The following is a 17,574-nucleotide window of genomic DNA, read 5'->3' on the forward strand; positions in this document are numbered from 1 at the left end:
CCATGGGCTCACTTATGTTGTTTTAATTTGAAAGCCGTAACCGGAAACAAATGTATGTACGTTGTGTCTTAACGGTTCTTGAGGAGTTGCCCGTTCTTCCCAAGTTTTGGAAATGTTTTCCGAAGTTGTGCAGCAACGGTGATTATGGACTTTCTGTTCGTGTATAAATCTTTGAAATGGCGTCCATAGTTTTAACTGAAATGTTAGCATACAAGTAAGATGTGCTTGTTCGTCAGAAACGCTGCTACAGTTGATGTTTCTCAAGAAAAAAACGTTGGAAAATGATTTCATCGCGGATTTTTAACAGTGGCAACATCCAGACATGCAACCAGCTAGCTAGCGGCTCTCCTTGGTGAGAGTGGCACACCAACGTACGAATGCGTCAGGTTCACTTCACCGCGAAGAGGATCACGTTATGGTCATTTATCTTTAATATCCAGGTATCTTGTTTGTGTCTACCTCTTTTATACGACCGTTGGGGTTACGATGAAACCTGGTGCGAGACTCAACGTGCCGGTGTATCGGAGCACAGTGCTGGACACCAGACTTGTTATAACGGTAACGTCATATCTCAGGATGCACCATGGTACACAACACGATCACTTCTTTTCTCGAGGACACATGAGGTGAGTGGCTTACTGGTAAAATCAATAGTGTTCAAAATTTTCCATGTCAAGAACTAATCGGTTTTGATGGAGGTTAAGCATCTCTGTCACCACCTGAGATGATCTATTAGCTTACAGTTACGTAATGTCCCAACAGATAACTGAACATCACCTATCACACATCTTATCTTTATTACAAAGTGATAACTTAATGTTGTTGTATCCCTGAACCTCTGAGTCACCTGTTACATAAATTCAGGTATTCAGGCCCATAACAGATGGTTTGGTTTTGAGGGGTACCCTTGTGTAAGTGTCTGTAGATTGGTATTGGATAAAGCTATTTAATATTTGTTAATACCATTAAGTGTACAATGCTGAATGCCCTTTTTCCATTTCCAGAGCCTCTGTAGTGTCCACCTAATGCAGCATGACCCCACTGGGAGTTCAGCAGTGCAGACAGTGCCTAGAATGGATGGTTTGTTCTTCTCTCTCACTTCTATACATCAACAATACAGTAATAACACAACTCATCTCTATGCAAACACCAGCTGAACAATTGCGCACTTAGTCAATGATAAGCTAACACTGTTTTTTCCAATGCTGTACATGCACAGATGATGTAAAGTTAGAATTCCATAACAGTTTTATGTCAAAATTATGATATGGAGACTATTATACACAAAAAATCTTTAGTACTCTGGTAAATACAAAACCTCAGTCTGATATGTATAATTTACTTATTTATTGTCACTTTCAGCTTTTGTAACTGGCTGTTCAAACACCCTGATAGGCACAATGGAGATCAGTGGGTGCATGGTGCTGTCTGCAGAGGGCCCACTCTCCTCTTCAGCTCCTGGCAGCCCATGGGGACACTCCTTATTTGCGCCACTTAACTACATGTCAAACATCTTCCACCGTCGTAACCGCAGAACCACACTCACCAGATACAACCCGGGCCTCACTCTGCCTCAGGTGTGTTCAGAAATGGTGTTTTGGTCGCCTCAGTCATTGCACACAGTGACGGATTTGTATAGAATATGCAGATATAGTACGCAGTGCAGCTTTTCTTGTTTGTTTTGGTCTGTTGTGTTAGTGTTTATGTGTCATGTTGTGGTAGTTTTGCGCTGAACAAATCCGTGTCAACCAGCCATATCTTTCCACAACTTCTTTTTGATTAGATTTTTTCTATAGTTTTTTATAGTTCTGTCACTTAAGATTCTTCTCGTGTATTTCTGTAGGATACTGGCTGTTTTTAAGATAAGAATTTCTAAAATATCACATACATACATTCACGTACCTAACAAACTGTCACATTATTACATCCCGTTTCCATGCATATTTATAACGTCACTTTACATAATTCAAATGAGAATGATCATGTTAGAAGAAATTATATTGTGTTAAATGTTTTGCAGATCCAGAGTGTGGCACCTCCATCCACATTCGGGGTCAAATTTTACAAGTGTGCACAGGTACAGTTTGAGCACAGTCCTTTTTATCAGTGTGCTTTTAATTCTAACTTATTTTACTGGACCTTTTTTAAACTGCAAATGAACGTGTTGAAGGCCATCCACTGATTCACTCTCTTCCTGCTGCTTAATAATATGGTCCATAGGTGAAGCTTGGCACTGACCCTCCTCAGCTGATATTCTTCCTGCTGATTCACAACATGGGCCCAGTGGGTGGCACCAACCTGTCTCAGGTTGCTATCCGGGACTCCATTACTGGAATAGTACCTCTAAAATCTGAGGGCAGGGTGGTGGAAAGAGGCTACCAAACGTTTGCTATTGATTCACTGTCTGGTATGTCTGGGAGTCAGTTTACTGTAAAAGATGATTCTGCCAAACATGCCTGGTTTGAACTTTAAAATGTAGGATATTTGAATGTTCTGCGTGCTGCAATAAGTAACATGATATTGATTTTACTTCTTTAGCTGGAACCCAGATAATTGTCAACTATACTGCTCAAATAAGGAGCCATAAGAGTGAAGTCCTGGACCTTCCAGCTTTTCTCACCTTCTCTAATGCCTCACAGGTATTTTCTGCTCTTTTTAACCTGAAATGCAATAGTTACGTCACCATGTCCATATTTGCTGTATAATAAGAATGTTGTCTGTCTTCTTAACCAGAATACTGTTTTCTTGACTCCACAGAATGATGTCAGTATGTTTGGTCCATTAACAGCTAATCTAACCTTGAGGGTGAATTCCACGGACAGGGTAAGTTGTAAACAGTTCCTTTACTGGAAACACACCTGCAGCTTCCAAAGTGAATGTTTTGTTCTCGTACCATTTTCAAATTTGCGCTTATGAAATTGATTTGATGTTTCTGCCTGCCATCTTAGATTTATCCTAACCATGGGGTCCATTTTGCTGGATTTGTTGCTGGGTTCTTTGTTACGTTGGTGCTGCTGTCACTGGGGTTTCTGGCCATAAACCTGATAGGTCCGAGGACAAGGCTGAACCTTCTTCAACAAAGGGTAACCCATTTTCAAAAATCTTTATGTTTTGTTCTGATTAAAGGCTTACTTTGCCAATTTTTGACCAGCTCTGTATCATAACAATGTAGGTAGTATGTGTAAATGAATTGTGGTAAACTTGCCTTCATCTTACCAGCACCCAGATCTTCCCTGCTTATCTCTCACAAATCCCCCAGGTGATGTGTTTTGTGGTTGTCAGGGAGGGATGAGCAGAGAGGGATTGTCATTTCTGCTGGCTCTAGGACTGGTGCTTGAGCTACAGATTTTATGTTCTCATTTTTGAATACTCTCTCTCTTTGAAACTCACATCAAACTGTAAAACTAGGCAGTGCTGATCACATATAAACCAAGATTCAGTTACTGTATTGCCTATTTCTCTCCTCAAATGTCTTCAGAAACATATTCTAGTGCACTGTTTGCCTGTAATATGAGAATTTGTGAACAGGAAGTGGGCGCCATACTGTTTTCTGTGTTGTAATAACGGAAGCTGAAAAAACTTGGATCAAACGGTAACACTGAGCAGAGCTTATCAAATATGAAACAAGATTCTGTTACGGCATTGCATTCATTACGTCACCCAACAGCAGGGGTGTTGATTAGTCTGCCGCGGCGCAGTGCATTCTGGCCGTAGTAGGTTTTCTACCTTTCTACCAAAACCAGTCTTTTTTGTCCAGTCTGTTTTCTCTGGTCACATAGCACCAGTCTCAAAGGTATTTGCATCTCTCTATGGCATAAACAGCCTTTTATTATTAGTTTTATTCCCAGCAGTGAATACTTCTTTTCTCGCAATAACAAAAAATCACTATTTTTTTTAATTACATGTGGCATATATTTGTGTTTGTTAATGTAGTTGTGATGTTGATTGTCTGTACAAAGAAAATCAAGTAATTTTTTAATTTCTGTGGACAGTACATGACAGTTTTGTTGAGCAGCCCTGTTTCAACATCATTTGTTTCTGTTAACACTTAACTTTGTTATTTTTGAAAGAGCTGTTTTCTCAATTTAATGTCAGTAAAATTTACTCATTGCTTTAGGCTTTATGACTTAGTTCAGGTATGTGTTAAAACACTGTGCGTATATTTTCTTGCACCAGAGAAACCGAGGTGATTCAGACCCAGAGTATGCAGACTGCAGCATGAGTGAGACTGTTAAAGATGAGGCGGCATTTGAAGACAAGATGGTGGACACCATGGTGCTGGAGGATCCCCAGAACATGTACCAGGCTTTGGAGAAGTGAGTATACATGTCAAGAAGGAGTGAAATAATTCTCTGTATGGCTTGATATACTTTAACAGAACAAAAATCATCAAATCATTGCAAAGTGGAGGAAAATGGCCATTAGGGCACTAACTGCTTGTGGAAACAATGTATATGTGTAGGAATGTAATGTATTTTACTGAAGTTGGGATTTTTCTCCTATAATTCAATACCATCCAGTTATTTTGAGTCACAAGAAGTACCTAATCTTAATGTACCTCTCTATTGGCTTCTGTAAACAGTTAAAGCGGTTGTTGCTTGAAAGCTTTGCAGTATGTTGTCTAGCTAGTGTTTCACTCAAATCAGTAATCATTTTAACATTTTATTGTCATAAATGCCTGAAGTTATTATCAAATCCACCAGGGTCAGTAATAATAAATGTTATCAGCTTTTTATGATACATCTTACTAAAATCCCAGTTTGTACAAGTTTACTCTGCTCACTCTACATTTTATCCCTGTCAGCCTTGAAATGTCTACACTGCTGCATGCCACCAACAACCTGGAGGCCACCCGGATTCAGATCTACAAGGATGTGATGTCCTCCCTGCTGGGCAGCCTGCGCTCCCGAGGCCAGGCCAGCGCCCAGGCTCAGCAGAGGCTCCTCAGTGTGCTCCACGGACAGATGTTAGGCATGGAGGGTCGGCTGAAGGAGGAGCGAGGGGCCCGCATGGCTGCTCTGGCTGGCCGGTGTAACTTGGAGACTCGGGAGGAAATGGAAGCAGAGCATCGCAGAGAAGCTGCTGAGAAAGCCCAGGCTGAGCTGCTCTGTCAGCATGCAGACCAACAGGTACTAAAAAGTCATTTGTAAGGGAAGAAATTAACATTCATGGTTTTTCCCCTCTGGATCCAAGAGTATTCTGGTAGTTTGTTGCTTTCATCATATAGTATCACTAAACCTCATTTTGTAATGTTACTAGGAGCTTCTCCACTGCAGCGTCCTCCTGGAGAAGCTGCACAAGCTGAGCCAGAGTCAGCTGCAGCGCATCCTGCTAGTGCGACATGAAGAGGCCTCGGCAAAGGTCCAGAGGCAGACCATCGAGTGGCGCCGGGTGGAGCTGCACAAGATTTTTGCTGAGGAACTGGAGGAGGCCACCAGGATGGGCGAGTTAGAGAAGAGTACAGCCAAGAGTCTTCAGCATGATTACTTTGCCTGTCAAGTGAGCAACCAAAATTAAATTTCAAAGTTGTGACATATTAGACTTGACCATTTAAATAACATGATTCTGCATGTATATTTTGAGCTTTAGACATGCAGAATTGACACTTGCAAACATGCTCAATAAAGCACGTAAATCAGCATTTGCAGTTTATATTTTTGCTTTATTCCTCCTCTCGGTCTGTATTTGTGGTGAACTGTACATAAAGTGACAGATTTTAAATACGTTATAAGACATGTCCTTCTCTTCTATGTACAGGATCAGCTCGAAGAGGTGCTGGATGTGGTCCTTGCAAACCAGCGCTATGTGCTCGCTGAACGCCATGCGCAGAGGAAGTTCTTGGTGCACAGCCTTCATAGCCTCAACAGCCTGATTTCTGACAGCTTCTCCAGCACCTCCGGCAATTTGGACAGCTGGTTCGCTTACGTCAGGAGGTACGTGCCCATTGTAGTTACCATTGATGGCATTTCTCATGTGGTTGTGCTTTTACTATACACTGCACTATAAATGTGGCTATGTAAACTGTTGTAGCAGTATGTACTTACATATTTAAAACATATTATAAGTGCTTCTATTTGTGCTGTAAAAACATAACAAAAAATGTTAATTTGCAAAAACCACTGCTCTTTTTTGCAAGTTAAAGAAGTGAGGAAAGAAGTATTTCCCTGGCGTTACAGAGAAGATGTGAACACTGCGTCAGCCTTTCCTACTAGTTCAACCTTGTAGAAAGCTCTTAACTTGCACAAATTAAATAAACTGAACTGGAGTTGTGTTTTAACGTGGCATGCTTTCATTTCTCCACCAGAGGGAGCATTGTGCCTGCAGAGCAGATTGACCAGCTCCAGGAGAAGGCCCAGAAAGAGTTGGTGATGGTGAGGCAGAGACTGGATGAGGCACTGAGCCAAGAGAGGAGAGCCATGCGCTGTGGACTGATTAAGAAGAGGCGGGAACTCATCTCTGACATGGTGAGGAGATCATGTGTATTACGTATCCATCGTGGGCTGATATCATAAAACCTGTTCATCTCATTCTTTAATTAATATGCAGTCTTTAATCCTGTTTCCTGCCTTCTCCAGCTGCGGGTCCACAAACAGAGACAGAAGGATCTGTCAGGTCTGTCCAAGGGCCTAGAGAGAAGGATAGATGTAGCTCAGCACCTGCACTGTTGGCAAAACTTACTGACAGCTCACAGTTTGGAGCTAGCAGAGCTCATCAACAACCTGGATGAGGAGGCTGCTGCTGACATCCGCAAGGTGACACTTTAACAGTGCACAGGCACATTCATAACCTAATCACTTTGAAACCCACTCACAAATATACCACTGATATTGACTGAGCTTGATTTACTCCCTGCCTTGATCCTCTGCCTGCTCTGTAGGTGACCATGCGTGTGATCCAGGGTGCCATAACAGAAGCCAAAGCTATTCAGCCCTCTGCAACCCAAGCCTTGCTAACACTCTTGCCCCCAGGGACGCAACAATCTCTGCTGCAGGTGGAACCAGAGGCTGGACCAGGACAGGCCCAAGGACAGGGAGCAGGCGCTCTCCTGCAGGGCCAGGAAAGGCTGCATCAGGAAGGCAAGGCAGCTTTACGCACCCTCAGCTGCACCAGGGAGGCTCTGCGGGAAGCCATGGAGAGAGAGCTGCAGGAGCAGAGGGAGTTGAGGGCCCACTGCCGAGCGTTTTTCAGGTCAGTGATATAATCACAACAGTCATTTCGTTTCGGGCGATTCAAAGGAAAGTTTTTTTGTGTGTGTGTTCGTCTCAGCCATGGATTTTCTGGGAGAAGTAAATTAAGAATCAAGAAAAGAAATGTTTGATCTTCAAAATGAGCACTTCAGCATAATATGAGACTGTGTTTTACAACTGGTTGTACAAATTCCCGACATCAGATGGTGCAGCAAAAGGAAGTAGCTACTAGACTTTCCCCCGTCAGAACTTTTTGGATTGAAAAACAACATCAACAAACAGTAATTACACCCTCCACCTGGACTGATGTTATTCCAATCTCAACACAGCCATGTAAAGTCTCATGGCTGGACCCTGGTGTGTTTATCTGACTGTCAGTTTTCCTTTTTCTCCTTCTGTCCTCTAGTTGTTTGTGTTCGTCCCAGCTGACTCTGTCTGAAGATGATCGGCTCAGGATGAAACTAGAGTTTCAAAAGTGTCTGTCCGTGATGGACCGCTGCCTGGTGCTACCCCATGCTGTCTCAAGAACCAAGCTCCACACCGCTCTGGCAGCTTGGAGAAAGGAGAGCGAGCAACAGATGGTGAACACATTATCCCACATTACTGAATTCAGTTATGTTCTTAAAACCTGTATGCCTGGGATTAGACCATTTCTGCCTTTTCTTGTGGTAATATGTAATAGAAAGTCACTGTGGCAGACCACAATGCACACTGCTACCTTGCTACGTTTCTTTTGCATTAATATTTAGTTTTATAGCTTAAAAATATTTCCTTAGCTTGCCTTTCCACTATTTTAAAATGAAATCAAGAGCTCATAGCATCCAATTTATTGCAATGAAAATGCAAGTGAAACACTTCAAAATGGTGTTCTGAAATAAAATATTGTTAGCATTATTAGATAAAAGAAATATAAAAGATAGTGGTCCAAGCCACACAACATTCTATCAGTGTAATGTGAGTGTACACCAACATGGAGACGAGAGAAAGCAGAAATCCTGTTTCCAACATCCACAGATTTTGAATATGTTTGTCGTGTAATTAAGCATCATTGCTCAGTTGACAATATAAAAATGCTTCTGTGATTCTCTTGTAATTCTTCATCTCTTTGCAAGAAAGTCTTCTTCTCCACTGTGCTAACTTTGATGATCCTTTTTTTTTTTGTTTTAAATATCCTCATGATACTACTCTAAAGCCCCCATGTATTAAACTACAGCAGGATATAATGGTGAATTTAATGTTCTCAGTAAGAAATGGAGAATACAGTGCGCCAGCGCAAACCACACTGCAATCGGCCTCAATTGTGTGGCCACTGGATGAGTGCACATTGTTATTCAGAAATAATAAAGGGCTCCACAGAGTGGTTTCATTTCTAATCACATCATAACAGCATGCTTGGAGTCATTTCCCAACCAACCTTATGGATATTGTGGTTTTTGCAGACGAATACGCAATCTAAGGGGAAAACCGGCGAGGCCAGACAGAAAACAGACACATCTGATCTGCCGCTTTTCCAGAAAAGGCTGGAGGATAGGATTCAACTGTTTGAGAAGGAGAAGGAGATGGAGAGTGGCATCATGAACAAGGTAAAGCTGTAAAATTGCCTTTAGTATAAATTATTTTTAAGTGCGGTTACAGGCAAGAAGGGCATGAAGGCTGCATTAACGTTATATGATATCAAACCTGAAGCCCATTCAGTAGTAGAAGACATACTCCCTGAAGCATAACTATCCGTGTTAACGTTCAGTGTCTAAAATGAAAATGAAGTGGTTTGAGTTCATGCAAGATGACTGAAATACATCTTTCCTCATTCTGGCAGGTGATGGAGGAGATGCGTAGGGAAAGAGAGGATGAGCTGCGGTCTCAGGGCGACAGCTTGGCGATGCAGATGGCTAGCATCCACTACCAGAAGGCTGAGAGGAGGACCAAAGTCTTGGAGACCTCCAGAGCAATGCTCACTCTGCACAGCTTGCTAATTCAGCAGCTGAGAGAGAGAAAGAGCCTGGAGAGACAAGAAATGGCCCAGTGTATACAGAACCACTGCATGGTAGGCAATGTTTGACTCCAAGTTAACCCCTGTGTTGTAGCAGTGCGTGGTTGGAGGGCAGCTCGTGGGCTTGGCGGCATGTAATATGGTTCCAACTAAAGTTTACTTAAAGTTTACTTTACTTTACTGTAGACTTTTAAAGTGTAATTTGGCTCTTGCCACAGGGCCTTGAGGAAGCAGAACAACAGCTACAGAGGGAGAGGACAGAGCTGGAGGGCCGGCAAATGTCTCGGCCCAGAGTAGAGTCAAGTCCAACGCAGAGGGAGGACTCTGACAAGGGAGAGGAGGAAAGCGAGGACGAGAGACTGTTTCAGCTCCAGCAGGATTGCAGGATGACGACCATCCTCCAGGAGGCACTCTACAAGAGCGATCAGGTCATCGCAGTGTTGGCTGAGAGGTGAGCCGTCATGCCAGTGTTATCTCCAGAGTAATGAGGAATTCTGTGGATTGACACAGGCCATTAAATTTTACAGTGTTGAAACTCCCTGGTGTTTTTCAGGCTGGAGGAAATGACTGGCAACAGTCAGGCCATGGAAGATTTAAAAGAGCAAATGGAGCTCAGGAGACTCTATGCAAACTGTGATCAGGTCTGAATTTATAGGGACTGTTTTTTTTCCAATGTTATATTTAACACAAAAACACTTTAATGGAAAAATACAAGAGCATCCTCACCTCTGTGCATGCCAGAGGAGTCAGAGGAAAACTGTACTTAAAGGTGGCTCTTTGCCCTGCTCTTCATCTTAGGATCTGGAGTTTGCATCTCGGCTGGTGAAGCAGAGTCAGGTGTCAGCTGAGGTTCTCCTGGAGGCCCTGCGGCTCCTCCTCCCCACCCTGCCTGAAAGTGAACTCCTTTCCATCACTGACGCCCTCTGCCCCAAACAGCACCCGGTTTCATCATCTGCAGAGCAGGAACACTCAGGGTAAGACCCAGGTGCACTGGTCAACATACTTGTAGATTTTACACACCTAAAGGCCCTTTCACACATACAGTCTGTCCCTGAAATGTTCAAGAACGTCTTCTGCATGGGGTCATTTGGGAATGAGATCATGGATAAAAAAAATCAGGGAAATCCATCAACTTCCTGCATCAAGGCCTAGTAACATTTTTGGGGAAATGCCAGTCCAGCTGTATTGTGAATGAAAGTAGTAACATTACAGGGACATGCATGTTACAGCTTACTTTTGTTTGAGACATTCACGTGGACTATCCTGATGATGTCTTTTTATCTGCAACTTTTTTACAGTTTTGCATTTATGTCAATTAATAACTAACAAGCAATACATTTTCTCGCCCCTCTCTAAATTCTGAGTTTTTTGCGGGTCTGTGAGCGCAGCACAGGCAGAACTCGTTATGAATTCTTTTCTCCCTCAGCAGCAGTTTGTGGAGTTTGAGTTGCAGGTTGGATAATTGATCAGTCTGTCCGATCAGAACTAATCAGATTGATGGAGAAGAGGAGCAGCTGTTGTGAGTGAAAGCAAACTTTTAAATCCAGTTCAATTAATGGTTACGTTTCACTTTGACTGCGCCTACTGTTCTTCTGCTCCCTCTGTGCCCAGAGTACGCTCTGCACTGTGGGAGTGTGGAGCAATAATTGTTACTGAATGTTCCAACAGTGCAGAAACATCAGAAAGTGGCAGCAGATGTTTTAATCGTGGCGGGCCGCCACATACAAATCAATGTGTGGGAAACCCTGTAGAGCACATATGAATAGTGAAATCCCAGTTATCCTAGTAATTTACCAGGAATTATGTGTGACACAGGGCTTAATAAACAGTGCATGGTCATGCTGGGTTAATGTTTTTGACTCATGAGGTGATAATTATTGATAGTTTTGAAACATATATTTTGATTTGTAGTCTACTTTGTGTCTTTGTCTTTCTCCGTTGGTCTGTTAATAAGCCCTATGTAGCAGAAGATTACCCATCTTTAAACAAAATCTGTTTCTCTCTTCCAACTTGCAAACATAGTTTTGAGTTTTAGTTACAAACTGATGTGCATAAGCCAACAAAAGCTTTTGTCATACGCTCCTCTCCTCGTCCCAGTTATTTTCCTTTCTTCCCTTTTTAAAAGGAAAAAGAATAGTACAAATTGGAATATAGTGAAAACCTTTTTGCCCGAAGTACACAGCCAAAGCGATTCAAGTTCTGTGGTTTAAGAAAGTAGTTTTCTGATTGAAGTCACAGATTAAATAAAAGCAGCGTTTAAACGCAGCTGGCTGAAACCACCCCATCACCGAGCTTCGTCTCACATTTAAATACTTGTTTGAACACAGTTCCACAAGGGTCGTTTTCCCCGAGCCAAGATGGAGAGATAAATGATTATACTCATCATTTAATTTCCCCCTCTCTTCCTGATACACTGGAACACTCACGTCTGGCCCCCACAGAGTTTGGATTACTTTGCTGATGAATAATGTCTCATGCATGAGGATCAGAGCTGTCTGGCCAAAGGACAAGGGAATGAAAATGCTCTGTTTGGAACAATATGCGGGACATGTGTTTTTATTTTCTCTTTCAGCTCTTTTGTTTCAGCTTTTCGTTTGCAGAATAGAGTTTACCTGTTTTATGGAACAGTTTTAAATCTTACTAATGTGAATTCACGTAAACAGTAGGATGTGAAACTGTTTATTTATGTGTGTGTGTGCCTAATTTATAACTAGAGGAAATGAAAAGTTTGTTGCATCTGAGGAATTTTGATACTTTTAGATCCTTAATCAAATCACCTTATTAACATTTTTTTGAACTGATGCAGCTTCTGATACTGACTGAATTTCTAATTTTAAAAAAATGCAAACATGCATCAGCTAGATGTTTTAACATTTATCGACCCCTAGTTATTAAGAGTTCTCCCCAAACACTCTCTCATTCAAATGTCTGTCATATGAACCCTGCTAAGGGCAAACATTAATCACTTTGTCTTTCTTTTTAAAAAAAAAAATAAAAAAATGAGAGTAATAAATCAAGTTGTAGTTATGTCAAGGAAAAGCTCAAAATGCAATTCCTAGTGTTGCTGCTCTTTGCCCGTCCTGCTCCTTGGCATCCTTCCTCAGTTTGTCCTGCTACAGTATGTTACCCCCACATTTCATCATTGACTGTACGCTGTCTTATATTTTGAGTGTAAGTGTATCAGCTCTACAAACAAAAAATCTGCTTTTACATTGTGCTTTTAGTTAACTAGATACTGTACTTTTTTTTTTTTTAAATGTCACAAGTACAAAAATTCTACTTGAAGATGCTTTGTCAATGCAACATGATGTCTGTATATAGACATATAGTTCTACTTTTTGAATGCAAAAAAAAATATTAACTCTCCTTCTCTCCAGAGAGAAAATTGCTCTCTGTGATTTTGCAGTTGGAAAGTTTGTATTTATTAATTTGTTTATTATTTAGTCAGACCTAACATGATGTGCCCTACTAGGAAAGGGATTAAATCATATTTTACTTTAATGGAAAAGATCACAAAGCTCTCCGTCTAATGAAAAGTTATTACTGTGTATCAGACAGCCAGGCGTCCGTGACCATTTTTAACCAAAGCCAATCACTGTCTGCAGAGATTGTATCGCACTGACCAGCTTCATAATGCATTGATGACTTTCTGACCAGGTGTGCCGGGGGGTCGAACAGACTCCTTCCTGTCAAACTGAGAGAAGACGTGGTGCATAAAAATATGCCAAATATGCCAAGCTGCACTGAAAGAGAGAGGTGAGTTCAACACGTCTGTGTTTCTCCACTAGCTGCTATATAAAGACGTGAAGTCAAACTACCATCAAGACTAATTTGTAGATCGCTCATCACCGACATCAGAGACAAATCCTGTATTTATGTGTAATATGCCTTGCGGCAGTTACATGGCTGGGCTGCAGTGACCACATGCATGAGGTAAGCACTTTAACACTCCAGTCCCGCTAACAACAGCTCCTTTGTCCTCCCAAATCTCACAGACTCCAGGAAAAGAGGCAAAGTTTGATGGAAAAACTGCTCCCCAGATCCCATCTCCACGTTCCAAGAGATGTTGCAGCACTGCTGGTTGGAGAGAAAGGAAAGGAAGACAGTTTGACTAAAGCACAGCTGCCTATTTATAAATCAAGCACGGATGAAAATACAGTTACACAGCAGTGCAGTGACACTGCGAAAGAAAAGGTTGTGGACACAGTGAGTGAAACATTACACAGTACAGTGCCAGCCTCTGCCAGCAGTGCACAGGGCGTCCCTGTTAATGGAGAGAGGCTGTTTGTGTTTCGGGATCCACCTGAGACGTGTGACAGTGTGGGTGTTCCCAAGAGGAAAAGGAAAAGGAACTTTCTCAATCTTAAGAAAGGCTCAGTGGCACCAACAAACCTACCTTGAGACTGACAAACTGTTTTTGTTATGAAGGTACTTTATGAGGATATAATACTAAAATCCAAAATTGAAAATATATGTAGCATGGTGGTCACACAAATGCTCACTATTTTTGATGGTATTATCTTAAAGTGACATCTTTTAAATGGTGGTAAAGTCCACAAAACCACATCTTCTCTCTTCCTGTAGTGTTTGTGTGTACTGCATTAGTGTCAAGTTTTATTATTCATGTTCAAAACTCCAGATGTTAGACAGGTTAGTTGACGCACAGATGCATGCACTGTATCCAAATTCCAGGTTGTTTCATTTGCAAGTTGAAATTCATTTTCTGAAATAAACATTTTCCTGTTCCTCTTTATAAACCTCATGACTGCAAATTAAAGTTTCATTAAGTCTGACTTTCTGTGTTGACATGTTCCCTGATTGACCCCCATAATAGCTGCCGTTAATATCCTGATCCTTGACCCTGACAAGCCACAAACAGAGTTGGAAAAGTCGCCAACTGTTTGGCTTTGTTATCAGCAGGAGAAGCTCAATCATCTTTGGTATTTGGAAACGTACATGAACACAGTGTTTGCTCTCCAAAACACAGCAGACCCCCCAAATGTTTCCTCAGCCTCGCTGCACTTCCACGTCATCGTCGATCGTGTTTTTTTTTTTTTCTTGCGCCCCCCTCTCTACCTCTCCATCCCCATCCTTAAAACTGCTGCAAGTCCTCCTCTTTTACTATTTGAGACCCTGTTGAGTGTCGCAGCAGCTGGAAGCACCTCTGAGCAGCACTGTTAGACCCGACATGAGGCTGAGACTCGCCACTCTCGTGTGTTTCTTCAGCTTTGTGTGGCTGTCGGAGTGCACGCCTCCGACCTGCTACTCCAGAGCGCTCGGCCTGAGCAACGAGATCATGGTTCTGCTGGAGAAAATACACACCTACCATCGCACGGTAAGAGCATTGACGAGTATTTGCGTTGTCACATTCTGCAGACAAGACTGTGTAAAGTGTGTAGACTGGTGCTTCATGTAATGTATTCTAACATTAATGTGTATTGGGTTGCAGAAAACGTGTGCAGAAGTTCTACCTACGATCTTCCTTGATGTGCACGTAAGTTTAAAACAGTGGGGTAATGTGTTTGATGTGGGGGCACACATGGGTGTTGCAAGGGTCCCCAGAGAATTGGGAATAAGTTTTTTGTTGTTTTTTTTGCCACTAACAGCCACCATTAGATGAATGATGACCATTTATAGTCATTCCAGTAAGATATTCAGAGCTAAGGGAGTTAATTTAATACAAAATAAACAAGGTGACACAGTCCCAGTTAGAGGAGCTTTCACTCTGACCATGCATATGAAGCCATTCCATTGCAGACAGATCATTAAAATGCTAACTAATGTGTATGACTGACAAAATTTGTTTGTACATTTACGGGTTTAAGAGACTGTTTGAGCAGAGGTGTAGATTTTAAGGGGAAACTCAGGGGACATGTACCCATTGATATTAAGATCACTTGAATTTGTCACACCAAATAAAAACAGGACAGTAGAAGAGGACTTTTTTTTTAATTGAATACATTTACACCATTAATTGCAGGAATTGTTGCATGAAAATTCACCAGCATGCAGGAAATTAAGTGTTTAAGGACCCCCCCCCCCAAATGTTAAAATGAAACCTAAGACTTTGTAATTGTGTACTCTAGATTCAATAAAGTATAAATACTGTCATGCAAAAATAAATCTTTAATAATAAGTTAAAACTACAGTTTAAGACGACACTGTTCATTTTAAAAGACTTGTTATCCCTACAGAACGCATGTGTCACAGCCAAGATCCGTGACTTCCTCTATGTGGTGCTGAACCATCCCAACCAGTACTGCAGAGAGCGTCCCAGAATGGTGCTGCTGAAACGTAAAATCCAGAATCTGTACACCATCATCAGCAGGATGTGTTATCGGGTAAGATAACAGGCTGAAAAACAGCCTGCAGTGTTTCTGACTTTTGTTTTCAGGCTCCTTGACCACATGTCTTGTCATGTTCTGTTGGCAGGACCTGGTGTTTTTCACAGATGACTGTGAGGCAATCGACACTGGACACACTCGCCCTCACTATGACGAGGACAGACTTCAGCTGCTGCAAGAGGAGAGATGAGCAGCAACACGCAGAGCAGATCACAGATGTGCGTCTGTCTATTTCATTCAGAGAAACACATCAGCAATATGTAGACTGGTAACACATACGCACCACAGCCTGCACTGTACTAGACACTGCATCATAAGCGATACACACACACAGTGCTGTTTCATGTCGTACCTAGTTGGCTCTGTGTTAGCCGCGCACTCATGTTAGTGGACAAGTGTGGCTGCATTCCAGCAAAGGAGTGCAGAACTTTCCACAGGAAATTTGCTGAATGCCAACCATGCCGATGAAAACCTTGAAATAATAAACCAATAAGAGATGCTTGTGAGCCGGGCTTAACCGCTGCTTACTTACCAGGCCTGATCAAAGGTTCATGTGTCATTAAGAGAAATATGTTGTGTTGCCTTAACCCTTGGTCTGACTAACATGTCTTAAAGGAGCACTGTACAGCATTTTGTAAACATTTGACCAGTGGTGGCTGAAAATGTTATGTAAGAAATAGATGCCCTAAACATTTCTTTCCCACACTCACTTGTAGAGTGTGTTCCTTGGGAATTGTCTCACTTTGAAGATATTTTTTACTTTTGTTTCATGCCAAAGAAGTTGCTACAGATTGTGCAGATTGCACAAAATAAATATTTCCATGCCCGTGAGGAGAATAGATATAAACTAAGACATAAACTTGCCTGTTTTTCTGTACACTTAATGACAGTCTATACACAGTGTGTCCCACATTATGTAATAAAACTCTCTGTATGTATCACTTTTTATGTACTTGTTTTATTCTCTGAAGTAATTACCAACATGTTCGCCAGTTGATTCTGGGAAACACAAGCTACTGAGACAAAACTGGCCCTCCTCCAGTCTTTGGATCAGCATGATGTCCCTTTCTACATGTTTTGTTTTTTGTTTTTTTTTACATGAGAAAAGTTCTTTCAACTCTGATTTTCACTCAGCGTGTGACACTTACTGATCGATTTCATTTTTATTGAGACAATATGAAGTTTTGTCATCACTTTACTGATATACAGTTGCATTTCAAGTAATAATTGTTTAGCTCAAAGTCCAAACGTATTTTCCCTCTGCAAAACAAAATAAACCAGTTGTTGTGCTTTGAAATATGTGATTGATGAACTGTAAGTGAAGCGATGTGGTTTTTATGCAAACCACAGTTCCCACTCTCACAAATTACAGTGGAGCTGCCCATATTTTGATAAGAGTGTTATGACATGTTGGACTTGGGAGTCTCTGGGTTAATGTGTGGCCTCTGCTGCCCTCTGTTGGCCAGTCTATGTCACCTGCATACAGAAAGGTAGCTGCTCAGTCTGTTTTTTATACAGATATATAAAGTATTCTGTCATTTCAGGACCTTCTAGGCTGACACATTTTACCTGACATGCTGCATTTTGCTCAACCCTGGATTTGATTTTGAACACATCTGGTTACATGTGGCCTTGATGTTCGAGTACAGGACTCATGTTAGGCCCCCCACTGGACGCCAGCCTCACAGGTTCTGTTCACAATCCCTCCTCTCCACAGAAGCCACTGCTTTCCACTCACATCAGCCCAGTGCCAATACATGCATGGAAATTAATTGCAGAGGCTTGAATTGACTTGTGATAGGTAATCTATCCCAGTGAACACTCAGCCAGCTTTTTCTTTCTGTGAAATGAGGCCTACGTTATTGTTGGCAATGCTGTGCGTCCTTGCCAGCGGGGACTTGTTTGACAACTCTCCCTGTTGGTCCATTGAGAGACTCTTCAACACGACTTGGCTGCCAAACAGTGATACATTTAATGAGAGAAACAATCGGAATTTCACAATGTTCATGTTTGTGTTTGTGAATGATTTGTCCTTTGACGACATACATGGATT

At 41.8% G+C, this 17,574-nt stretch overlaps 2 protein-coding genes across 3 annotated transcripts; both read left to right on the top strand.

Annotated features, from left to right (window-relative positions):
• The first annotated feature begins 73 nt into the window (after positions 1–73).
• LOC125887093 (limbin-like) lies at positions 74–13,974 on the top strand. Of its 2 annotated transcripts, none has more exons than XM_049573628.1 (23): positions 74–626; positions 1,005–1,080; positions 1,363–1,577; positions 2,021–2,077; positions 2,221–2,407; positions 2,539–2,639; positions 2,758–2,823; positions 2,949–3,083; positions 4,177–4,316; positions 4,805–5,129; positions 5,260–5,499; positions 5,758–5,933; positions 6,305–6,464; positions 6,576–6,752; positions 6,878–7,188; positions 7,594–7,768; positions 8,627–8,770; positions 9,004–9,231; positions 9,396–9,628; positions 9,731–9,818; positions 9,976–10,151; positions 12,835–12,933; positions 13,173–13,974. In XM_049573628.1, the coding sequence occupies exons 1-23, from the start codon at positions 378–380 to the stop codon at positions 13,576–13,578; spliced, it is 4,164 nt and encodes a 1,387-aa protein (XP_049429585.1). In that variant the 5' UTR covers positions 74–377; the 3' UTR covers positions 13,579–13,974. The 2 variants fall into 2 exon arrangements, with proteins under 2 accessions (XP_049429585.1, XP_049429593.1); XM_049573636.1 differs by having other exon boundaries at positions 1,396–1,577.
• Positions 13,975–14,227: 253 nt separating this feature from the next.
• On the top strand, positions 14,228–16,459 carry LOC125887113 (cytokine-like protein 1). Its single transcript, XM_049573660.1, has 4 exons — positions 14,228–14,512; positions 14,627–14,671; positions 15,372–15,518; positions 15,610–16,459. The coding sequence occupies exons 1-4, from the start codon at positions 14,366–14,368 to the stop codon at positions 15,709–15,711; spliced, it is 441 nt and encodes a 146-aa protein (XP_049429617.1). The 5' UTR covers positions 14,228–14,365; the 3' UTR covers positions 15,712–16,459.
• Positions 16,460–17,574: the final 1,115 nt, after the last annotated feature.

The sequence above is a fragment of the Epinephelus fuscoguttatus genome, linkage group LG1 (genome assembly GCF_011397635.1).
Source record: "Epinephelus fuscoguttatus linkage group LG1, E.fuscoguttatus.final_Chr_v1".
Taxonomy (NCBI): domain Eukaryota; kingdom Metazoa; phylum Chordata; class Actinopteri; order Perciformes; family Serranidae; genus Epinephelus; species Epinephelus fuscoguttatus.

Coding starts and splice junctions, on each gene's coding strand:
- LOC125887093 (XM_049573628.1), top strand. CDS start 378: ATGCGTCAGGTTCACTTCACCGCGAAGAGGATCACGTTATGGTCATTT. Junction 2,408..2,538: donor TGCTATTGATTCACTGTCTG/GTATGTCTGGGA, acceptor TTACTTCTTTAG/CTGGAACCCAGATAATTGTC. Junction 6,753..6,877: donor CTGCTGCTGACATCCGCAAG/GTGACACTTTAA, acceptor CCTGCTCTGTAG/GTGACCATGCGTGTGATCCA.
- LOC125887113 (XM_049573660.1), top strand. CDS start 14,366: ATGAGGCTGAGACTCGCCACTCTCGTGTGTTTCTTCAGCTTTGTGTGG. Junction 14,672..15,371: donor CGATCTTCCTTGATGTGCAC/GTAAGTTTAAAA, acceptor TTATCCCTACAG/AACGCATGTGTCACAGCCAA. Junction 15,519..15,609: donor TCAGCAGGATGTGTTATCGG/GTAAGATAACAG, acceptor TTCTGTTGGCAG/GACCTGGTGTTTTTCACAGA.